The 25,289-nt window shown below is 36.8% G+C and overlaps 1 protein-coding gene across 6 annotated transcripts in view; it reads left to right on the forward strand.

Annotated features, from left to right (window-relative positions):
• CNOT2 (CCR4-NOT transcription complex subunit 2) overlaps positions 1-20,494 on the forward strand; it is a 95,323-nt gene extending 74,829 nt beyond the window's left edge. For all 6 annotated transcript variants that reach the window (XM_087766057.1, XM_087766060.1, XM_087766053.1 and 3 more), the window contains 10 exons: positions 124-203; positions 1,357-1,482; positions 4,086-4,210; positions 5,827-5,947; positions 6,059-6,215; positions 9,883-9,944; positions 10,041-10,090; positions 10,936-11,036; positions 11,591-11,735; positions 19,353-20,494. In XM_087766057.1, the coding sequence (XP_087622183.1) occupies positions 124-203; positions 1,357-1,482; positions 4,086-4,210; positions 5,827-5,947; positions 6,059-6,215; positions 9,883-9,944; positions 10,041-10,090; positions 10,936-11,036; positions 11,591-11,735; positions 19,353-19,439 (1,054 nt within the window). In that variant the 3' untranslated portion in view covers positions 19,440-20,494. The remainder of the gene's footprint in view (positions 1-123; positions 204-1,356; positions 1,483-4,085; positions 4,211-5,826; positions 5,948-6,058; positions 6,216-9,882; positions 9,945-10,040; positions 10,091-10,935; positions 11,037-11,590; positions 11,736-19,352) is intronic.
• The last annotated feature ends 4,795 nt before the right edge of the window (positions 20,495-25,289 follow it).

The raw sequence follows: 25,289 nt of genomic DNA on the forward strand, positions 1-25,289 counted from the left end.
TGGGTTGCTTAAGCTTGAAATAATTTAAGTGTCTTAGGGTTTTTTTTCCCCCCTTAATGCCTTCCACTGGAAATTACGTAGTATGTATACCCTTTTGTCTGACTTCCTGGATTTTTTTCACAGTATGTCTGGATTTGGGATGAACAGAAATCAGGCATTTGGAATGAATAACTCCTTATCAAGTAACATTTTTAATGGAACAGGTGAGTTTACTCTGATTGACGCTGATCTTAAAGTACAGTAGAGAGATTTTTTTGACTAAATAAGTCTTAATTGAAAATACTTTGTTCTGTTGGAGTGCAACTTCGTTATAATTTTCAGTTGTTCCATATAAATGCTGCTCCAAGAGCGGTGCTGTGAAACTCTTACTACTTCATAACAGTGGATTTTAATACTTTTGAAGACAAAGTGAAAATATTCTGTAGAATACTGACTGTACATCACATGACTACAGATTATACCTAGTCGGTTAGAAATGCAAAATAGCTATGGAATTGAAAAGAGGATCTCAGAAGAAAAGATTTATCCATGTTCTACGAAAACATTATATAGGGCAAAAACAGTGGGAAAGCATTTTTTTGAAATCTCAAACTCCTTTTGAACAGCTGTTTTATAATGTGATCCTTTCATTCGGTTGTTTCAGTTGTGATTTTTCTCCGGGAATTACTTCTTCACCTGAATTTAATGAACTAGAGAGGGGAAAATACGCTTGTGCATAAATGCCTTAGGTTTGTCCGTGCTGGCGTTTCTGTAGGTGGCTGTGTACATGAAGCAACCTGAGGTGCTGGTGACATCACAGAGTGGAAGGGTTCGGGCATCCCCTAGGACCTTGTGACATCTTTATAGAGCCGCAGCTCTGGCCTCGCCTATGTAGTCTTTTCTGCTGCAAATCAAAAAATGTTCCCGTCTAACTTGCAGCTGTAGAGCCAATGCCATTCTTCAGCTTTATCTTACCTTTTCTAGGGACCAAAGAGCTCCTTGATGCTGCTGCTAATATGGGTTATTCTCTCAAATTTCTTCTCGATAGCTCCTTAAATTTTAAACAGGCTACCTATCCTAGTACTTTTGTAATTTTGATAGTCTGCCTGTATTTTATGTGTGCAGTCTTTAATTCAAAATGAATAGATCTTGTTACTAAATACTGTTGACTAGCTCTTGTTTAAAAACAAACCCCAAACATCCTGATGCTCTTTAGGCTAGTCTTATAACACAGAGGCTGTAGTTATTTGTAATAATTATAGTAAGAGTAAAAAGATCAACTTGAAGAAAGAAAATATATCCTACATTTATCTTGCACATAATGAAGTCTTTGAGTAAAAAACGTAAGGGAATTTCAAATATCTGTTTTAATTGTAGATGGAAGTGAAAATGTGACAGGACTGGACCTCTCAGATTTTCCAGCACTAGCAGACAGAAACAGAAGGGAAGGAAGTGGCAATCCAACTCCATTAATAAACCCTTTAGCTGGAAGGGCACCCTATGGTAAGACTATACTTTTGAAAGCTCTTTGAATGAAATTGGTATTTGCTTGATTCACCTTCTGCTGTTCATAAGACAATAGGTAGTCTTCAAAAATGCCAGACGCTTGAGCTCCTAAGTCTCATTTTTTAAAATAAATAATAATCAATATCTCCGTGATGGGAGATCTGTCTCATGCTTTTGTAAGTATTAGAACTCATCTGCTTTAGTTTCACCATCAACAGAGGTTGTTGGGGTTTTCAGTCTGTATAGTATGATTACTCTGAAGCTGCTCACTCTAGATATTTCTCAGGCAATAGGTTGTTTTCTAATTGCATGTATACGAGAACTGTCGAGGTCTGAGCAGTAAATTTTAGAAATAATATTTGATTACTAGAGATGGTACTGTGTAAAAGGTCAGCAGTTGTAAACGTACTGTATATTTTCTGTTTATTGGTAGTACTTGCTGTAGTACTGTTCACTGTCACTCTTATGATGAACATCATATTTCAAAAAATAACCTGTAAGCATCAAGTATTATCAGTCAGATTCCAAGTCTCTCTCTCATATAATTCTTGCTGAACAGCTTAATAAATAATAAAAGGAAAAACTTGAAGGTGGATAGAAATCTTATTATTTGGGTCTGGAAAAAATTCAGGTAAGCTTAGCGTGAGGCACAATACTTTTTTTTTTTTTCTTACTGCTTTAGTAGATTTTGTCATGGATGTTGCATCAGCTACTCTGAAAAGTTGCTTTTATAACCTAAAGTTATTTTTATGACACTTGTCAAATTTCCAGCCAAAAATAACCCAGTGTTTTCTAACTATAAAAAGCTAGTGTTTTTCAGAGATATCTCCAACTTTAATTGGAGAGAAATAATAGATACCGCATTATCAGGAGAAAGTAGCCTCATGGATTGGGCGTAACCAAGGCCCTCTGCTTAAGATAGCTGTGAGAAAGAGCTAAACAAGTTAAACTGAAGTGCTTCTAAACACAGAGAAAAGTCACTTCCCCCGGTGAAGCCACTGAAAAGTTGCACTGAGAGTGGAGAGCTAATTAGCTTTGTGGTTTACGTGAGATTTTGTCTTGTTTCTGAAAGAAGCCATTACATGGAAAATGGATAGAAGGTAGGAAAGAGATCCACAAAGATGTACTTCCAGCATGGAGCTGGAGTTCAACATTCAGCAGTGCTGCCGCATAAAAAAATGTGTAATTGCTCCTGTGGTTACACCATTTCCCCATTTTGATGCTAGCATAGCTGTTCGCACAACTGTGTGATGTACCAGGAAAGAAATTTCTGTCTGAAGAGTTATCTTGAGCATATGCTTAATGCAGGGGATGGGGATGGGTATGGTGGTAGAAACAATGAAGAAACAGGGATATGAGATGCACTGGACACTGTCTCCAGCAACAAAAAGTGGAGAGCACTTTAGGTTGTGATCAAGAAAAAAAAGGTTTGAAACTTAGCAGAGACATACTTTCTTCATGCTTAGCTTATTTAGGAAAATAGACTTCAAACAACTTTTTGGATAGAATGAGAATATGCAATACACAGTTAATTCATTATCAATTTTATTCATCCAATGGAAGAAATCCTAACTCTGGATGAAAAGGGTGGACAGCAGAAACAAGATTAACTCAGTTGTTTTTTTCTTAAAATAAAGGAACTTTGATCTCTAACCACAGAATACTAGAGAAAGTCATATATATTGTCAGCTACTGAACTATTTTAGATCCTATACATCTGTTAAGAGTCTTTGAAAAATGGGCCCTAGACTACTTCTGTCTTCTCTTCCTCTAGTGCAGTGTTGTTTGCAACCAAATCACTATATTGCTTCTCTGTCTCTCAGCAAAGAATATCTGCCCTTGGGTGTGTGGTTTGGGGGCTTTTCTTTGGTGTTTTTTTGGGTTTTTTTGTTTGGTTTTGGGGGTTTTTTTGTCTTTTTTTTTTAACTGGCATTAAAAAAAAAAAGAATGTTGCTTTTCAGTAGTCGGAATCCATGTTCCAATGTGACTGGCCTACTTTTTTTAAATTAGGGTCAGAGCACTGAGAGTTGCAGGCTAAATGCTTTCAGTTTTCATACTGAAAGTAGGAGTCATTCTTATGTCACAGGCAAGTATTTCATTGGTGATATGTTCTGTTGCAAGTTAGCTGGGCATCCTTTAAGAATATGTGCTTCTAAAGAGATTATGCTAAGAAATTCTTCATGCAATTAGGGGATGGAGGAAAAATGCATTATAATCTTAGAAGCAGTACATCCTTTCTTCATCAGTGGATTTCCTTAAATACTGCTTTAGTAATGCCTGTAAAGATTATTTGATTATTCAGATGTGCAAAACAGGTGCTGTTCCTGGTAAAAGTACTGGGCTTCATTCTTAAAGCAGTGGATGTGTCTATGAATTTAACCCGGAGTGTTTCTCAGCTCACACTTAAATAAGAGGCTTTAATCTAATATGTGTGGATGTTTTAAATGAATATGCTTTGTTTTGGTTTACCTGTTTTTTTGAAAGTCATTTCTGCTGTACAGCTTGCACATAATGAAAATGGACAGTAAGCAAGATCAACAGCAGAAAATTCTTTACTTAGCAGTCGTTTAATGTTATTCCTGCTTTCATTTTGATGATAGTTGGAATGGTAACAAAACCAGCAAGTGAGCAGTCCCAGGACTTTTCAATACACAATGAAGATTTTCCAGCATTACCAGGCTCCAGCTACAAAGACCCAACATCGAGTAATGATGACAATAAATCTGTAAGTAAACCTTAAAGCTTCTTTTATTTTGAGTGTTCGTACTTCTTTTGGTGATTATATTTTAAAATGGGCAGTGACTATATTTGTAATATAAGATTTTCAAATTTGCCCCTCTGAATTAACAAGAAATTTTGCATAAGCAGCATTTCAAATATAACTATGTAAATGGAATTTCTCAGGAAGTTTTTTGGTCCCAGCAGTTACTGTGGGGACCTTGCGTTCTTAATTTCAAATGACTTCTTTGTATCCTTTTGTATTTTGGGGAGGGGCCAGGGAGGAACTTGCAAGAACACCTCAAAATTTATTTTTGAGAATTGATATATATTTTTCAGGTTTTGCAATTCATAATTTCTTTTTCTACCAATTCCAGCTCATTTTTTGCTGTTGGTGCCTCTCATCAGTAGTAGTAATTTACACATTATAACATCTTTCTTCAGAGCTGTCAAACCCTTTAAAAGTTAGGTGGTACAATACCACACTTCAAGGTAAAATTCTTTATGGGGAAATGAAATCACAGGGAACAAGTTCTTTTAATAGAGACCATTGCATTCATGGGTATGCTGTAGACTGGTGGGATACACTGTATCTTAAGTATTGTTGGAATTATCATCCGTTATATATATATATATATATATCTCTTAGATCATAAGATTATGGGTTTTTTTTCATTGTTTTCTCTGAAAGATTTGTAATTAAAATTGCTTTTTTCTTACAAATGAAAGGTGAATAAAATTTGGATGGCAGAGAACAGTTTCCTACATTATTTAACAAAATGTTCTAGTTTCTGATTGGTTTATTACTTATAGTTGCAAAAAATATGTTCATCAGGGTGGCATAAGTACTGATGAGTAGGTAGTGGATGTGACTACAAACTCACGTCAAAACTGAAAAATGCAACTGTTCAAAAAAGGGATGGGGGGAAGCCTAGCCCCCAAATGTTGTGGCCAGGTTTATCATGTGGAAAATGGTCTGATGCAGCTAGTGTTGAATACAGTAAGAACGGAGGGAGTAAATGTGATTACATTGTGTTACTGCAGACTTGTTTTAAAGAATAATAAAGAGTAAGAAATAATAGTTATGGAAGATGTCTTTTGTCAGTACAGGGGCTCCTGGAGCGCAGTCACAGTTTTGTTGCCAGACACATAGTGTTTACATCTTTCCTGATAATTGCAAATGTGCCAACTGTATGTTGCTTGCACCTGAAATTGGCTTGAGTTATTATCTGTTGCTACATCATGGAGTGTCATGCGGGAGCAAGACTGTATGGGAAATATATATGATGCAATGAGTCAAAAATAGCCTCTAGTCACTGGCACTTGGGATATCCATTGTGTATTCAAACTCAGGTGTAAAGTATTTTCTTATCCTTTCAGATTGCAAGCTTCAGGCTTATTAATAGCTCTTATTGTATGACAGGTATACTTAAGGAAGTGGTAAATATTACACGAGGTTTGTCAACAGAACTCAAGAGTTTTAGCTTGGTTCCATTTTAGCACCTAATTTATTAGAGTGACTTGACATACTGGTTTAGAGCACTTGACTGAAAGATACGGTCCATAAGTTTTTCCATTTTGGTTTGTTTCCATCATACCAACTCTGCAAATTATTTTTAACAGAATTTGAGTACATCAGGCAAAACATCATCCAGCACAGATGGGCCCAAGTTTCCTGGAGATAAAAGTTCAACTACGCAAAACAACAACCAGCAGAAAAAAGGGATCCAGGTGTTACCTGATGGTATGTGTCATTCCACTTTTTCTTCTTTAAAAGTTTTGACAGTCATTTAGATCACCTGGTTGATTCCTCCACTTCTTGAAAGGAGAAAATTAATTTGTTCTTCTTGCCCAGGTCGGGTTACCAACATTCCTCAAGGGATGGTGACGGACCAGTTTGGAATGATTGGCTTGTTAACATTCATCAGGGCAGCAGAGACAGATCCAGGAATGGTACATCTTGCATTAGGAAGTGATTTAACAACACTAGGTCTCAATCTCAACTCTCCTGAGTAAGTTTCTGGTTTTTAGTACTATCTTCAGTTTTGGTTTTATTGTGCTGTCATTCATAATAATAGGCTCACTTAGCTCACGTGACTATCAAACCCACAAGATATTTTGCCAAATAAAATTTGAAAATATAATGACAGTAAAACAAAATTTTCATAAACAAGAAAATCGTCCTTCAAGGCATACTGAGGTCTTGTTATGCAAGCTTTCAATAAACCTAGTGGCTTCGCTTATTCTCCTAACTTGTTTAGGATTTTCTTCAAGGAATTGACAGTGTATTGTTAATAGATTTCACATATATGTTATTTTTCAAATAATAATATTCCTTGAGGATATCTACACTTAACTCTCAGCAATTTGGAGGGTAAATTTGTTTTATATTAGTGCAATAATGAACAGAGCATCTTCAGTGTTACCTTGCACCAAAGATTAATTTAAATGAAAATGTAGTTTTATAGTTAACTTCTAGTCATTCAGTTCACCTAAGTTTAGTCATCTAGGGTTCCTGTAGAGGCAGTGGGGAGAAAAGCAGTTAGCAATTGCAGTAATGGTAAGATAAGTGCTTAGATGGATGAGATGAATCACCAGCCCAGGGTGCCTCTCTTTCTCCACTACTTATAGAAGGAACCTAGGTTAGTTTGGACAAAAATGCTTATCTTCTAGGTGACTGTAATTGTGAGAGCAATTTAATTTCTGGTACTCTGACTTTCAGCTGAGAATCTCCCCATCATTTTGTTTCAGCAGAGATTTACATAGTGGTAGCCTTATTGAGAGAGTAGTATATGCATTTTAAGGTTTGCACATAATATATTAACGAAACAAAAACCAAAGAGCATACACACACACACAATTTCAATGTTTCACAAATTTATATGGAGCTGCACTCTACATGCACAAGTTCAGGGAAGATTGATGAACGTGGATATCAAGGTGAGAGGGAAAGCATAGGAAAAATAGCTCCTGATTTTTTCTGTCTTGAAATAATTAGCGTGAATTTATGTATTTCTTTCTAGAGATGTAACTTTTTAGAAATTACCACTTCTAGAAATTCTTTCTGTGGAGCTTGCATCAAAACTTAGTCAAATTCTTATGCCATTGGCACTTTAAAAAAATATTTCAAAATGATCATCCAAAGTCAGACTTCTAATACAATTTTCTGTAGTTATTTGCAGAATGTGTTGCGTTAATATAGTATCTTCTTCACTTGTAGTGTTAGTCTCGTGGGTCACTCTTCCATTGAATCCAGTAGTTTCCCACTCCCATCCCCTTCTCTCACAACATAAGGAGAATGCACAAAGAACAGTTATACTGACCACGGGTTGCTGTTTTTCCTTGGTAGTCCGAGAGCTTACAGCACTGACTGGGAGATGGGTCTCCTGGATCTGCATGATTCTGAAGTAATTTGCTGTTCTCAGTACAGATTGCTCAAACATAATTTGAGGATGATCAGCTGAAAGTATGCCTTTGCTCATTAAAATAATTTCAAGTACATCGGTATCTGAATTCTTGAGCTGTTCCTAGACACAGGTGGAATCTAGTTATGTCATTTGGTTATATAGCTACTTTCTCTAGATGTTGGCATGCAGAATAGTAGTAGTGATACTACTTTTGGTGATGCTATTTTATTCAATGTTATTCATTAGTTTTAATGACTAACATACAGCTTAAGCTTAACATACCTATTGGAAAGTCTACATAAAACTAGTACCTCATTGCAAAGGAATACTAAACATGCTTTGATGATGTGATGACTTGTAGCTGTGTTATGCGGCTCCTGAATACAGCATCCAAATTATTAGTGTGTTTTTGTACATATGCAGTATATATATCTGGCATGCTGCTGCTTTTCCTTAGCAGGTATGCTATAAATAGCTGTGTTTCTAAAAACTTTTAACATTTAATTTCTGTGTATAGGGTATTAAGGGTCTTGGATGGGATAGGGTTAATATTTTATCCAGACAGTTCTGTATCAGAAAACTAGTTTTATTTTATATTGCAGAAAAGATTTGCAAACATCCTGTGCAGTCCTCAGTGTCTGGCCTGCCATCTTGCCTTATGTTAAACATCCCTTGCTTCCTTTATGAATTGTCGTTTGAAAAACATAAAAGCATTTCACATGTGGAAAGCCAAAACTTTCTGTCTTGTGAGGTACTTCTCATGGTAAAGATACCTGTCTGACTTAAACACTTAATACAATAAGTACTGTTAGAAACAAAATTTTACAATTCTCTATGTATCTCTTAACGGTTTGAATTAACCCTTCTAACTCCTAGTTTTATATAGATTTTCCGTGCAGGTAGGTTAAGATTTATTTTGGTTGTTGAAAGAGTGATTATGTATTGCCTGTACAGTCCTGTATTTCTTTGTTAAGAAATGTGCTTCTAATTCCTTAGGATAACTTAAAATTCTCTATAAACAAAAATTTTAAAATACAGCATTACTACATTTAATTCTTTAGCAATTGCGTAGTTGTTTGTTCATGTTCTGAAGCTTTCCAAAATATTCATCGAATAGAGTGTAGGCTGTGCAATACCTTCCTGAAAAATGTTAAATTAGTAGAGTTTTATTTTTGTCATAGAGGGAGCACTACGCACAAACGCTTCAGTTTTTATTACATTCAGAAGTGCAGTCCTGAGTCTGTAAAATCCCGGATTCCTTGCCCTAGGAAACCAAACCTCTAGGGCATGCATGAGGTGATGGAGTTGCAGGACGCTCCTCTTCTGGGGAAATGCCTATCCATGCTTTCAGTAGAAGGAATGGTTTAGTTATTTTCAACATCTGCAGATTTTGCCACTGAAATCTTCCTGCAAGCTCTGAAGCATAATTGTTTGCTAACAGTAAGATTAACTAGCCTACAGTAAGATTGACACCACTTGATCAGTGTAGTTTTTGGCCCGTATAGCTCAGCTGGGAGTTGGTTGTGTTCAGGTAATTTAGTAGGTTTCCGATTTTTTTTTTTTTTTTTTTTTAAATAGTAATTATTAGGCTCTTGACAGGAAGGAAGCAAGGATTTGATAGGATGTACCATACTCAAGTTTCATTTACAAAACTTGCCATAAGAGTATGCTATCATGGATATTTAAAAGCAGGCAGTAGCTACCTGCCAAAAGTACATTTTGCTCGGTCCTTTTTTTTCTCTTCTTTAACTGTTAATTAGAAAACTCATTCTTCAGTACCTCAGTCGTCATAGTAGAGTTGGAAGGTTCATCATTTTCTCTTTACTAAACTAATGGCTCCTTTTTTTTTTAAATATATGTTAGCAAAATCTGTATAAAGGAAAAATATTAAATCATAATAAACTTATGTTGTGCTGGGATTCAATTTATTTGTCATCACTGAAATTTAGAAGAAGAGTAAAATCTTTACTGGTTAGTTTAAAAAAAATAACATCTGCCAGTATAAGCTTTTCCTCACCTTCTTGGCCCTGTAGATTCCTATGGCAGTTTAAATGCAATCTTACTCCACATATTAAAAAGAAAATGAATAAATGTAACTATTTTAGGAAAGTGGTCTGGAAATTTCCTTTTCTCCTTCCTTCTCACCCCAGGTAGTGATTTTGGTTGCATGGTATGTTTTTAGGTTTGCGAGCTTGGTTGTGGGGATTATTTGTTCATTTGTTTTTAATTTTGTTTTTAATTTTGATGAATTTGTGCTTTTCTTTTTCTTCAGAAATCTTTATCCCAAATTTGCATCACCCTGGGCATCATCACCTTGTCGACCTCAAGACATAGGTAAGAGAGAAGTAACTATTTAATTCAATATTAATATTTGCAAATTATATTCATTTACATGTCTTAATAGTTGCATCAATTCCGATTCTTTTTTAGACTTCCATGTTCCATCTGAATACTTAACTAACATTCACATTAGGGATAAGGTGAGTACGTGTGTGTGTGCTTATTTTTTGGTAGTTTATTATCAGTAATTTTCTAAATTTTCTTTCAGATAGGTAATGTTCAAAATCAATGCATTTTATGGATGTCCTCAATCTTTTTAGGAACAGTGATGCATTAACTGGCTAATTGGACACATCATGCACCCATTCACCTTAAAAAAGAAAGAGGAGACAAAACTGAGAATAGGCATGGTTAGCTGAAGAACATGTTATGTTTTTAAGACTATGCCCTTCATGCAAAGCAGAATTTTGTTATAATCCACATACTGTAATATTCAAATGCCATATTAAATTGAGATATTTCTTCTTGAGATAAGCTCAGAATTGCAGTTTAAGATATTCTCACATTTGTCTGTTGCTTTCCATATGTACATGAATAGGGATTTTTTTCTTAGATGTATTTTCTTTCAACTATTGTAGTTCCGTAAGAGGGATCACTGAGAAATGTTGTAAGAAGTTGTAGTAATGTTACTTAATAGAGTGTGAAGTGAGGAAATACATGTAGATGTTTTGGGTTTTTTTTTAAATTTAAAAAAAAGTAAGTAGATGAGGATACACACAGGTGCAGGGAGAAAATTCTGTCTTGCTGATTCATTACTTCTGTTTATTTTTCTGTTGTATCTTTTAAGTTGGAAAGGTTAACTAGAAGTGAAGAAAAATGATTGTTCTAATAATTATTACTCTTGTTATATTAGAGTATCATTTGCAACACATTTAGGATGGAAGCACGTTCTGGATGTGTCCTTGTGTTATTTAAGTGGGATAGTATGTCTTAAAACATTTATCTATTGTGATTTTTCATCCTCATTTTCTTCAATCTTTTGCAGCTGGCTGCAATAAAACTTGGCCGATATGGAGAAGATCTCCTGTTTTATCTCTATTACATGAATGGAGGAGATGTATTACAGCTATTAGCAGCAGTAGAGCTGTACGTTCAAACTATTTTGTCAGTCTTATATGATTTAATCTATTGCAGTAATGAAGTAGTAGATGTAAAAAAAAACCCCAACAAGTTAGACACTGAAAACAGAAGCTTAGTCAATCTAAAGCTGGAAACCTTTTTTTTAAATACCTCCTCCAACCTTGGTTCCATTTTGTGCTTTTTTTTCATTCATATAGCGGAAATCAAGAGTCTGTCTCATAAATTTTGCGTTATTATGAAGCACTGTGAAAAAGTGGCACGTGCCAGTCATCATTAAACATCTAACTTACCTTCAGCAAAATGAAAAACAGTAAATAATCATAAAAATAATTTGTTGTTTGAACCTACCAGACTTCTTAAAGTTTCATGTGATTAGTTTGAGGTGTAATAATTGTATGGAAGAGGTATGAGATCGCAGGTGTAATGATGTCTTTAGAAATTTTGTTTTGGTTTTGAATGCATTGTATAGTTTTGATCAAAACCCTTAAATTTCTATTTTATGAGTCAAATTCAGATAACTAACAATAAAAATTATCTTTCCTTCCTATTAAAAATGAAAGATTTAACCGGGATTGGAGATACCACAAAGAAGAACGAGTATGGATCACCAGGGCACCCGGCATGGAGCCAACAATGAAAACCAATACGTACGAGAGGGGAACATATTACTTCTTTGACTGTCTTAACTGGAGGAAAGTAGCTAAGGTATCTCTTTTCCCTTGTGCAGATTTTTTAAGTCTGTCAACCGTGTATTTTTAAAAGCACAAAAGTAAAACCCAACCTCCTCCCCAAAAATCTCAAACTTTTTAACCTTCGGTTGTTTAAGTTCATTATCTTAGTTTCTGATGTGTGAGGGAATAGAGATTGCCTAAAACACTGGCTTGTTTGTGGAAAAGGAGGAGATGTCTATTTGCTGTGTTCTTTGGGAGGTATAAGGATGTAGAACTCAAGAGTTTTGTTTAGATAGAAAGCTTTTTTCAAGTACAGAATTATAGAATGAAAAGCATTATTTGGCACTTCAGAAACTGTGCTTGCAAATATTTTATTATTTTGCCTTTGAAAATTCAATAGGGAGCTACCATGTCTCACTTTGGAATTAAAAATAGGTATGGGGGGGCGTGTTTTGGGGGGGGTTGGCTTTTTTGTTTTGGTTTGGGGTTTTTTTTTGTGGTTTTTGTTTGTTTGTTTTTTCCCGGATACTGTCCCTTCTTGAGCATACTGCAGGACTTTTGTGCTCTGTTGTTTGAACATCAGAGTACTTAGAAATAAATCACTTCTTTTAGGGTGGAGGCATATTTTCATGGTGCTTGTTTTCTGTATTCTAGGCCAGAGGCATTAAAAAAGAATCTGAAAGCTACGGTCTTCTCCCTTCCCACTTCTGATGATCTTTTTGTTCCTTTCTGTCCGTGAATACTGTCAGTAATGTTCACCATTTACTTGTTAGCTGAAGAAATTCATAGAATTGTGCTTCATTTTCTCCACCTTCCCCCAAAGATAATTAATTTTCAGTAGCTTCCAACTCCAGCTTTTAAGATCATCTTGTACCATGCCTCTTCCTTGCTGGATCCCGATTTCTGTGATTTCTCTTCTCAACTAAAGCAAAGATTTTTCTAATGCAGATAATGTGCCAAAATGCTATTTGAGAAATCAGGAGTGCTAACATTCACTAACCTGGCAAGAGGTGTGCTCTTTTGAAAATAGCCTGCCCTACAAGGTGATGCATTCAGCTTCAGCTGGAGCTGAAAAAAATAAATTCACAATATACATACAACCATTACACCTACATACAGTCGGAGTTAAATAGATTGTCAAGAATCTCATTCCCCACTTAAGTTTGGTTATATGAGATTTTATGGATGTGGCATGATTTTTCTTCAAGTTTTAAGCGACATGTTGGATTCATTGATGAAAGAGCAAACATAAAACTTCCATGTCAGAACTTCTGTAGATACGGTATCACACTCTTGCTTTTCTCTAAAAAACTCTTAACAGACCAGATTAATCTTGAAGCCTTGAATTCAACAGATGTGATTCCAGCATGTTGGAACTATGTTTTGTGGTTCCACATGCTTAGGCATTTCATTTAATCAGAAATCTTTTCACCTGGAGCCTAACTTACGAATTGTTTGCTGAAAAGGCATTTCATTTCTGTGAGCAGTTGCATCTATACACTTGGAGATTATGAAATATTGCATTAAATAGTTACATGTCTGTTGATGTGTTTTTAAACATCAGCTTTAAAGGAAAGAGAATAGAGTTCAGTGTTCTCCCCTCTGTTAAGTACATTACATTTCTTCCTAGCCAGTATATTGAAGTTTGCCATCATCTGGAGATTAACTAGATATGATGCTCTTTTTCCTTTCTTCCCTCCAACCCCCAGTAAATTTGCTTAGTCTGGGCAAGCTCCCCTCAGAAATTAACGTTTTAGTTGCCCCAAATGATATGGGAGGCTCTTCAGTCCATTTGCATGTGTGATGTGTTGTCTCTGCTGCCTTTCCTGTGACCATAAGAAAACCAAGATTTTGCAGCTGAAGGTTTTAATGGCAAGTCCTACTTGTATGGTTTTTCATATGTAGCATAACTTTTAAGCAAAAGCATCACTCTACTCAAAAGAAAACCCAAAAAAAGGAAAGTTTTAATTTCTACTTGAATTATTTATTTGCTGCTTGGTGTGCTTTCTTAGGTTTCCCAAGACGCTGTTTGAAGCTATTTATGATGTAAGGTCATCAGAGGGGAAGTAACTACCTTTTGAAAGGATAGATTTCTTCTTTGGAGTCAGCTGAATATGTTCCATTTACTTACGAGCAATAAGAGCCTCATATAGGTTCATATATTGATGGATCAGCTTGAGTTTTTACCCTATGTGGAAACACAACAACGTTTCTTTTACTAGGAGGTAGTCATGCCCATTGTATAAAATTACTAACCTCTTTAGTGTCTCTTCTTTTTCAACCTGTAGTAGATGTGCGAAGCTGCTACTTCATGCTTAAGCATTACTTTTGAAGACAGTATTTTCTCTCTTTGGAGTCCTGAGTGCTGTGCTGAAATTCAGCATCCAGTGCTTGAGTTGTTAATTAGCCCACTACATCCGTTCTCTTTTAAAGAGTAGAGCTGGCTTCACCTGGTAGGCGTTCCTGGAAATGCTGTGGTGAGAGAGAGAGATGAATTGCTACTGTTCTCCAAATTATTTTGCCTGAGATCTACACAGATTCTCTTCTCTTTACTTCACACACTGAAAATAATTCCCCCAGCATTAAGAAGCAATTGGTAGGTAGTAAAGAGAGGGATAGTATTTTCTAAAGTTTTTGCACCTGCAGCAGTAAGCTAACAAGGAGCATGGTTCCCCCCCCCCCCCCCCCGCAGTGTCCATAGAAAGAGATACTATCTTTTCTTTTAGGCTTGTGTATTTCTTAATGTAAAAATTGGAATTGGAACATTATTTTGAAATTTTTATTTCATTTTAGTTTGGTGCAAAATACAGCAGGCAAGTTGAGTATTGAGCACAGGAAGCTAGAGAAGGATTTGGGGAAAAATTGCTATTGTGTTACATGGAAAAGGAATCACTTGCTAGTATGATAAATAAGTAAAAACTTAGATGTATGTCAGGTGTGATCTTGGCATTGTATGGTAATGTTGTTGCTACTGATATTAATTTCTGGAATTGACATTTCCTTGGAGGAAGACTAACGTAGACTTACCATAACAAGAATGGCAGTATTTGATAACTCCATGTTGCTTTGAACGCACAGAGAAGCATGCCCAAGTAATTTTTTCTAACAGATACAGAAGTATAATTAATGTTTCAGGAAATTAAAAATATAAGAAGCTGGGGGGAAAAAAGAAAGAATTCTGAGAAATTGCAGTCTCTTACTAACTGCTACATTATTCGTGAATGCTGGGAATATCAGTTCCTTAGAAGGCCACAATAGTACTTGCTGCTTAACAGTTTCATTAGTCCTTTTTTGAAGCAGTCAGATAAGAATTACTTCTGGTAAATTACTGTCTCTTATATGTGCAAATTCAATTGTTTTTCAAGGTGCTTTATAAATTTCTGTTGTTCTAGTGCATATACTCAAATATAGGGTAGCACATATTTTAATGTGTTGTGCTTTGCAGACATGGTGCATTATGCATTATGAGCTTATGTATTTATTGTACCTATTTTAAATTATACTGCATTACCATAGATACAGTGAAATATAACTGTTTACTTTGGATAATATTACTAAATCTTAAGACTAAGGTTGTAAAAAACATAAACCAGACGTGGTTTAACAGATTTTTTTGATAGCGTCCTAGATTGGTTTTAACAAAGCTCAGTAAAGTAGACAGAATAACTTCTTTCAAGAAAACATCAAATAATATGTTCTTAAGCGGTAGGCTGTATTTTTATATTCCTAATAGATAAAAGACCAAAGAAGGAAATGCAGCAAAACAGCTGAGTAATGAGACAATTTCTAAACTGTTAGGAAATAAAAATCAAATAAATTCTATGTTGATACATGGTAGTAGATAGTAAAAAAAACCATGAATGACAGTAAACTTCAAATTCACCTTAAATGCAAAACAAAATGCAGGAAAATGCTGATTACAGATATGTCTGTATATACGGATTTTCATCCTGGGGCATGTGGAAAGTACAGTATGGTTAAAGACACTTTGATTTTTCACTGAGGATTTGGCTATATAGTTTGCTACTGTTGAGGAGACATGAGAGAGAGACAAATGAGAGAGGAAGGGAAGTGGCTATGGGACCAAAAGTGCCTTCTACAATTGCACTTTTACTGAAATCCTGATTTAAAGCAAACTGTCTGGAATTTCTCCTTTGAAAAGTAAGGAGAATTAATCCCGTTTAAGGAACAAGATTATAAAACCCTTTTACTTTGATTCTTTAGTGGAATTCTGTATGGGAGAGAAGGTTAAATTTCCAAATGTTTATTTGCTTGTGAGGATTGCTGCCTCTATTAAATTACTCCCTATCCTTTTAAGGTCAATATTAATTGAAATACTTTTATGATTGCTAGAAAGTTAAATATGTACTTTGAATAGAGATGTGCCATAGCATTTTACTTTAGCCCCTGAATTAAATTTGCATCTTTGTATCCATCTTTAAGCCAGTATAAATGTTGCTTTCTCGGTCCCGTTTGGAATTTTTGAGCTAGCCATGGGTTTTCTACCATCTCCTTTGGTGGACTTCTACAATCCAGAATATTTTGTCCTCAGGACACTTCCTATTCAGCTAATGTTTTGTTTTGTCTATTAATGCTATGGATCACCTTAAGCAATTCTCTTCTAGCTTTAGTATTCTTACCTACTATTGTTTGTACATGTGCAGGCTGATGTAACTTTACCATCAAAACAAGTTTTCAGGATGACACAAGAAGTGATTGATTCCTTTGCGTAGAACAATTTATTTAGTGTCGTACATGTGCTATGTGTTTCCACACACATTTAGTATTCATTATTCTTGGTTAATAAAAGGTATTTAATTTTTAATAATTACTTCCATGTGGAAAATAAAACAATTTAACAGATGTTTGTCAATGGATAAATGGCATTTTTACATTTTATTTGTATCTGTTTATATTAAAAAATATCAGTGCTACTGTTCACATCCTAAACCACAGTGGCCCCTGGAATCAAAAGCAAAAGCATAAAGTATACCTGTAATACAAGTATTTTTCTATATGTAATAAATAATTGCCTTTTAGTTTTCAAAAATATTTGGTCAATGAGTTCTTTTTTTGGTATTGTCAGATATAACTTTAGGTGTTCTTGTACACTAATGGACATTGGACTTGAGCATTGCCAACACGGGGATGCAAATCGAAAAGGCTGTTTTAAGCCTGTTTATTTTAAAAATCCATGACAATTTGAAGCATCAATTCATGTACTTCTAAAGAAACTTTGGTAGGGAATCATGTTCCTTCTTCTAAATGAGGAGCTTCCAATTTGTGGCACACAAAGGACTGCTCAGGCTCCTGAGTGTTTCTTTCAGACACACACCTTGCTCGCAGCTACTACTGCCAATAGAGGGACGCAACCACCTTAAGTCTGGAAAACCCTTTTTAGACTACTGCTACTGTCTTAGCAGTTTACGTAGCCATTTTCCATGGATAATTTTGAAGGCATTTCAGAGCGTGTGGAGGTTCAGGCAGCTGATTGAAGCTTTTGTTATTAACCCTTCTCTTTGTTTAAAATTTTGTTAAAGAAGCAATTCCGCAACAGGTGACCATAGATTGATAGTAATCTGCAGACGCTTCCATGATTATATGCAAATTGGAAACTTTGAAAGCCATGAATGTGGGAGAGAAGTTTGACTGGTTTTGGTTTTTTTTTTCTATTATAAAATGACTTCAGAATTGCTGAAGGTCCACCCAACCTAAACCAGCTTTTGACACCAAAATACCCACATAGACTTGTACACCTTGATCTTGCTTCTGACAAAGAGAGGGAGCAGGCGTCTCTTCAGTATCAGCACATGTGTATGTATCTGCGCAAAAAGAGAACATACACCAACTGGCATGCAGTGTTAATTAGGAATGCCAAAAGCAATTGACTTATATGTATAGCCTAAAAAAGCCCAAACAAACCCACCCCCAAAATAAAAATTAAAAACAAACAAACAAACAAAACAAAAAACACACCAAACAACAAACCAACCAACTAAAAAAACCCTTGGTTGGAGTAGAGAGCGGGGAACCAGAAATGAAGCAGATGTACAGCACTTCAGTGTGGATGACTGTAACCTCACATAGGTTTTGCTAGGATTTTCCAGCTTTAGGGACAGTATTCTCTGGGGAAGACAGGCTTCTTGAATGCTGAACATTTTCCCCCACTTTGTTTCCTTACCATGCTGAATGTTCTTTCTATGCTAGATGGACCTCGTTTTGCCTTAGAGAATACTGAGAGTTGGATTTCCTAGATTTTATTTCTGGTCTTTAATTTAGTTTGTCTACCTGTAAAAACTGAAATATTACACTATTTAATCACTTCAGGGAGTGTTCTAAAATAAGCTATTCACTACTATTAGTGTTTTCATCTGTATGTAAAAATAGCAGAGTAAGTTTGCTCTGCAGATACAGATGATGTTCTGCTGAGGCTCTCCACCGAGTTAGGCAAAATAAATTACTGTGCGTGTCCAAGGTAGCTGTTGTTGAACTACCAAGAAGTACCCTTAAAGAACAATTCTGGAACTTCTGCTTACTCTATTTCTTGAATGAAGATAAAATGGGAATGAGACGCAGTTAAACTGCTGAGAAGATCTGGAAAATATAAGATTTAAGTGAGTCCTTATACATTTTTGCATGAACGAAGTAGCAAGCACTAAATGTCGAAGTGCACTAATTAGGGTTATGTGCACGAATTAAGGTGACGGGGAAGGAAGCTGCTTTTTTCACTGTAATAATCAGGATGCATTAAGACATCAGGAGTGGTTACAGTCTGATTTGTAGTAGCTGCTGTAGTCAGAATAAGAATTCCTACTGGAAATGCTTTACAATTGTGCAAACCAGACACCCTCAAACAAAAGTCAGGTGATTTGTGCTGGTGATTGAGCTGCTTATTTATGAACCAGTAGCTTGAGTGGCATCCGAGTACACGGGCAAAGATTTTTATTTCGTGTGGTTGTTCATAAAACACCGGGAGAATTTGTCATGAAAGATGTTGGCAAAGCGTGATATAGGAACAAGGAGCTCAGGATGTACAGGAGGGTTGGGTGAGTGAAGCTTAAATCTGAGTATGAAATATGGTGGAATATTTTGTTAAATTCTGGCTTAAGTATGTTTCAGTGGTTTGTCTCTAGCATTTTAGATAATGTTTCCCGGTTTTGTACTAAGAAGGAGAAACCTGGCTAGTTTAACTTACAGTTGCGTCTGGTAGTATGGCGCAAAATATCCCAGAACTTCAGGTCATCCAAAATAAGCCTTTGTACATCTGAACTGTGGAAAGACAGAAGCTTTTATTCATAATGCAGTTCATGCCATGATTGTATATTTGTGTTTTATGTGTGTGTGTGTATATATATACATAAAATTGAGATCGTCACCAGGGTTCTGAGAGTAATGTAACATTAAGAAGAATAGGAGAGCCTACATGTTGCGGGTGTAATGGCTTGGGATATTGACTTTTTCCTAATTAAAATATAGAATCCCAGAGAGCGAAATCATGTGTTTCTGCCTTGAGATAAGTTAGGACTTGATTCCTTCCATATTTGTGCTTTTCAGGTATGGCTGGTAGAACGAATGGTTTTCAACGGGTAAATGATATGTTGTTTTATTTGGTTTTGTCTTTTTTTTTTTTTTTTTATTATTTTAATTGTAGGAGTTCCATCTGGAATATGACAAATTAGAAGAAAGGCCTCATCTGCCATCAACCTTCAACTACAACCCTGCTCAGCAAGCCTTCTAAAGACTTCCCTTTTCTTGGGGTATGGCTGTCTCAGCACAATACTCAACATAACTGCAGAACTGATGTGGCTCAGGCATCCTGGTTTTAATTCCTTGAGGATCTGGCAATTGGCTCATGCGAAGGGTCACCATTTGAGGTCCTGCCTTACTAATTATGTGCTGCCCAACAACTAAATTTGTAATTGTTTTTCTTTAGTTTGAGCAGGGTCTGAATTTTTGTTTTGTTTTATTTTTTGCCAGCAGACAAGCTTGGGTCTGTAAAGACAAGCGAGTACACTGACAAAAGTTTACCACTTAGTTTTCCAAAATGTAAAAACAAAAAAAAAGAAAAAAGACAAAAAATTAGACAACAAAATTTGCATTGTTCATTGTAGCACTATTGGTAATAAAAAATGTTTGTGCATTTTTATGTGAAGATCCTTCTCGTATTTCATTTGGAAAGATGAGCAAGGTTTGCTTCCTTCATTTTACTTCCCCTTCTGTTTTTGAAAGGCAGTTTTCGCCAAGCTTAATGCAAGAATATCTGACTGTTTAGAAGAAAGATATTGCCACAGTCTCTGGTTAGTTTCCAGAGTTGTGTATTACTGAGCTTCATCTTTCCAGAATGAGCAAAACACTGTCCAGTCTTTGTTACGATTTTGTAATAAATGTGTACATTTTTTTTAAATTTTTGGACATCACATGAATAAAGGTATGTATGTACGAATGTGTATATATTATATATATGACATCTATTTTGGAAAATGTTTGCCCTGCTGTACCTCATTTTTAGGAGGTGTGCATGGATGCAATATATGAAAACGGGACATTCTGGAACTGCTGGTCAGGGGACTACTTTGTCGCCCTGTGCACTAAAGGGCCAGATTTTCAGCAGCCAAGGACATCCATACCCAAGTGAATGTGATGGGACTTAAAGAAGTGAACTGAGACAATTCACTCTGGCTGTTTGAACAGCAGCGTTTCATAGGAAGAGAAAAAAAAAAAAAGATCAATCTTGTATTTTCTGACCACATAAAGGCTTCTTCTCTTTGTAATAAAGTAGAAAAGCTCTCCTCACTGCAGTGTTGACTTTGATTTGAGATTGTGAAATTATTTCTTCAACAATGAAAAATGGAAAAAAAAAAAAGTTGAAGTATTAAAACTATCGAGCTGTACAGTGGTTAAGACACTTGAAGAGTCTTTTTGCTGCTGACAAGTAAATTTATGAGAGAGTTTTATATTCTTTTCCACAGTAAAGTTTCCACAGCCGAAAAGTTTGGTTAACCTTGGTTTCAGATCCCCTCTCTATAGTAGCAAGTAGCAAATCATTTTTAGAAAGGTGGGTGGGTAACACTTCAAATGATAGAAAGACGCTTCAAGAATTCATCACAGAAGGAACGCTTGGAAGAAGCTTGGTTTAGAACTGATCATAGCTTAGTTCCAGGTTGGTGTTTTCCTACTTAAAACAGAAATACGTTTCATTTGATGATCACTACTACTTGAACTTCCAGACGCAAACAAACATGAATAACACTGGTTCTGAAAACTGTAACTGTTCTCTAGCGCAGAGGAAGAAAAACCTGAGCCGTTTGGATAGTTTCCTTTTTCTTGATGTGACTGCCACTTCTCACTGAGTTGCCTCTGGTGATGCAAACCATTTCAAAACACCTGAAATTACCAAAGCAAGAAAAGACAGCAAAACACATGTCAGTGAACCATGGGGTTTTAACCTGTTTTTCTGTGTAGCACAAAACCAACTTGTTGGCATGTATTGAATTATGCTTGGAAATTGGACCATTAATGGCATTGCTGTGGTTCTGTATCAGGTGTATAGCAATTTTAAATTCTACGCTTTTTTATATCTATTTTAAGATGATAGACATAAAAATATAAGCCTATTGATTATAGTTTTTTTTATTATTAAAGCAAACTGCTTTGTCAACTTGAAAGAAGAGGATGGTTGGAGTCCAGGTAATGACTAACACAGCTGAAAAAGATGGTGGCTTTTTCTTTTTCTCAGATCAGAGCAGATGCAAACATATATTTGACTATTCAAACATAAATTTTATAAATTTTAGGATAATTTTCCAAAAGCATCTTGCTCACTCCACACTAGCGTGTACATTTTTTAGTGTCAGAGGTCTGCTTTGATCTCTGCTGCCTTTTTTTTTTTTAACATGTTTACATCTTCAAATCAAATGTGATTATTTCTTATTATATGGGCTTGGGTTTTTTTAATGTCATTTTTCATCTGCCTAGCCAATCTCGTGGAAATGAACAACATATGGTAAAGGGAGCAAGATAAGTTACATTAAAAATGGTCTTATATTACTAAATACCTATGGTACTTTAAAGACAATTAAGCTGAAATTGGCAACCTAAGTTCTCCAAAAAGTTGCTTTGATGATACAGTTGTATCCAATTGCCTGATACTTCAAAAATGCGAGATGCTTGATTTTAGCAAACTTCGCACCTGTGAGCAAGGAACTGGTGCTTTGCTTCTTCCAAGGCGAAGAAGAGTCTGGCTCTCATTTGTCGATTAAATAAGCATATATGAAGACTTCCAAAGCTGTGACTTGATCTCATGTTACACACTGGGTTGAAGCAGGAGAAACAGGTTTAAACGGAAAACAAGGTGTAAAATTGGAAATGCTTCTTAGCTGATATCACATTAATTTAAAAAGTTGGAAAAAAAACCCCATACTGCCTTTTTTCTGAAAGGAAGAAAACCTTAGCCCTCATTTACATACCGACACATGTGGCAAATTGGCAACTGAACTGACCTGGACATTTTTTAACACTGACAATTAAGGTCTGAGGCTTACTTAATATGTTTTTGCATTCCACTAACACTATGAATAAGGGGAGAGACTAGAATGGTATTTTAAAAATACATGTATTTGAGGTGGTTTTTTTCTCTGTAATTAGAGCATTGTACAACAATGTGCAAGGTAAGTTCTGAGTAGTAAACCTGGTGTTCCCGGAAACAAGTAGAAGTATTCCTATTTCTGGCCTGTTTAACACACAGTCATATTCATCGCTCCTTATTGCATAATGTTTATAAATCTTTATGGAGTAGTTAGCTCCAGTTTCTCTGGAAATCCACTACCATGAATTTCCAGGGTTAAAATGGGTTTCACCCGCTTGATCGTCCCTAGTACTGCAGAAAACACTTGCAGCTGTTATTTTAACAGTTATTACTCCAACCACCATGCTTGTGGGAAAATCGGGGGTGCCAGGGAGTCATGGAGGAAGGAGGTAAGGACACTCCACCTCGGTGCTGGAAAACGAACAAACAAAAAAACCACCCAGGATTCAATCTCCTCTGCCTTAGTACCTGGTGCCACAAGTACTTAAGCACATGAGAACCTTTGTGGGCTCAACTGAAGTCCCGAGTAACCCCGGGAAGCCTGCGGGTACTCGCACGGGTAAAACCGTTTTGCACGTGGCTGACCTGCGTTAACGTGTCGCTGCGTGTGGGTCAGCGTTCGTGGCTGACCACGCTGCTGTTCCACGGACGCGACATCCGTACGGTACAACGACGCATAACCGTATCGCTTTGCTGCTTGTCGTGTCTGAAGCCCTCTCTATCCCTAAGCCGGTTATTTTTTGTACTTTTCTGTTTCCATTTTACAGTTTCCATGAAAAATACTGAGAATGTACCCAAAGTAAGAACTTGCGTATTGTAGTCAGATGTGGAATTGCCTGCAGAGTGCTAAGGGACTCTTTCCATTGACTGTAAAGGGACCAGAAACTCTCTTTGGCACGACCTAAGCAGTGCTGGAAGGCACAGAGATCTATGGGGCAGTCAGCTCGGTCCCGCATGACTCCTTGGTGGCCATGCCTATTGAAGAAGGGTGTTCAGTTTTTAAATAATGTTGTTCTAAAGATATTTGTCACCTAAAAGGAAGACAATTTTTGTTTTTTATTAATTCCCATAACTTCTGATTGAAAGTACTTCCGTGGCTGGATGTTGACTGAAACAAAAAAGAAAATTTGATTGCTGTCTGTTACGCTCAAGAAGAGCTTCTAAAAGCGCAGTTGTCATCCTAGGCACGAGGCAGCTAAACAGTGCTTTTGATTTAAGATCCTAAATATAACAATTGCTGCTATTAAAGCAGAATTTCTGAGTGTGCTTAGTTTTCAAATACCGTACCCTTTCATCCTGTTCCTCAAAATTTGCCACTGCCTCAAAGTTATGCTAGTAGAAGGTGAATTCTGGTAAAGAATGCAGATTGGGCAAAGCAGTGAGTCTGGATTGACAACTGATGCTTTTATTTTCATACAGCATGAGAATTAAAATGGTGTAGCTGTTTTCAATTTGTCTTCTGTGATAAGCCTGCGTGCTCTCATTTCCACAAATCGGAAAGCTTCTAGTACATTTAAAAGACCAGAGGAAATGCAGCTGGAGGAGTTATTTTGAAATTGTGGTTTGAATTACTTCAGTAGGTTTACCTCTCAAAACCACTTTACTGTTGGAGTTCAACTTTATGTTTTTGAAAGTAACAGTAAAGCACATGAACAATAGTTTTGAATATTACTGATTCAACCCACTTCAGAATTAGCAGTGTTAACCGCGCTTGCATATTATTTTCCTCGACTTCGGTTTATCGTTTCCATTTCATATTCCCTTGTCTATATTAACATGCCAATACTGGACGTGAGCATACATCAGAATTTTCCTGCCGAAGCTGCCAAAATAATTTTCTGCAAAATCACTTCTTTGAACTCCCTCTGGTTTAACAGACAAGCAAGCCGGCGAAGTAGCCAATTTTCACGATTGCACCATCCTGCATCACCCGCAAACCAGTCCTGATGAGGAGCGAAGGGAAGGCAGGCATCCCAGAGCTGCTCTGTCTGATGCAGACACGAACGAAATTCTGTGGAAACTCTTCAGCTTTTTCTACAGCTCTTCTTTTGGACAAAAGGGCTGTTTTGGTTGTTCCCCAGCCCCAGGTGTGCTTCTGCCAGCAAGCTGGGATCTCCCTCCCTTTGAAGGCCAATTTGCTTTCTGGTGGGCATCACAGCATTGGTTTCAAAAAGGCATTTTCTTATTGCATATATATACATTTGCTATGCGAAAAGGCAGCTCATTACTGGCGCTTTCATGGAAGATGGTGCAAGGCAGCTCCATGGTCGACGTCAGGAGGACCACCGCTAGACTTCTGCAAGGAAACAGGGATGCGTGAGCCCATTCCCATCGGCCAGCCCCTCTGGGTGTGTGGGGACAGAGCCCCACCGCGGCCCCTCCAGCCTCGAGGCACACGACCGAGGTGGAGGCATCCTCGCCACGGGCCGTACGAGCTGCCTTCAGGTGGGTGATTGGTGGTTGACCACAGGTAAGCCTGCCCCTCGGTCACGAGGCAAGGAAGGGCCAAAAAAGCAGGTAGCAACCTGTTTTCCTACTGTTGAAAATTTCATACAGACATTTAACTTTCTACACTGGCTTTCTCAGCCCTGGCATGGAGCCAGCGTCCCAACTCGTGCCCTCAGCAGGTGACAGGAGAGCTAAAATCTTCACAACTGGTCCCCTAGTACCCAGCTTTACCCTCTTACAAACTGGGCATTAATGATCATTTTTCACTTCTAACTGATCCAAATAGACTTGAAACCCTGACTGGGTTTATCTGTGCAAAGCTTCAAAACTGATGAGATTATCTGGTAAATGTTAAGCGCTGTTCCCAGTTAAAATACAGCCTCAGCATCTCCTCAGCCCACAAGGGACGTAGGGGTTGGATGCACACAGGAGGACTAAATCTCAAGGTTACTGTGTTACCCAGCGAGCTGTTGCCTTAATTTTCAGCTGATGGCACTTTATATACAGGGGACAGCGAGGAATTGAACCGAGTACTGAACGCAGGGAGACGCAACG

Source organism: Nipponia nippon, unplaced genomic scaffold (genome assembly GCF_047370975.1).
Source record: "Nipponia nippon isolate SJK-2023a ecotype South Korea unplaced genomic scaffold, ASM4737097v1 scaffold_3, whole genome shotgun sequence".
Classification (NCBI taxonomy): domain Eukaryota; kingdom Metazoa; phylum Chordata; class Aves; order Pelecaniformes; family Threskiornithidae; genus Nipponia; species Nipponia nippon.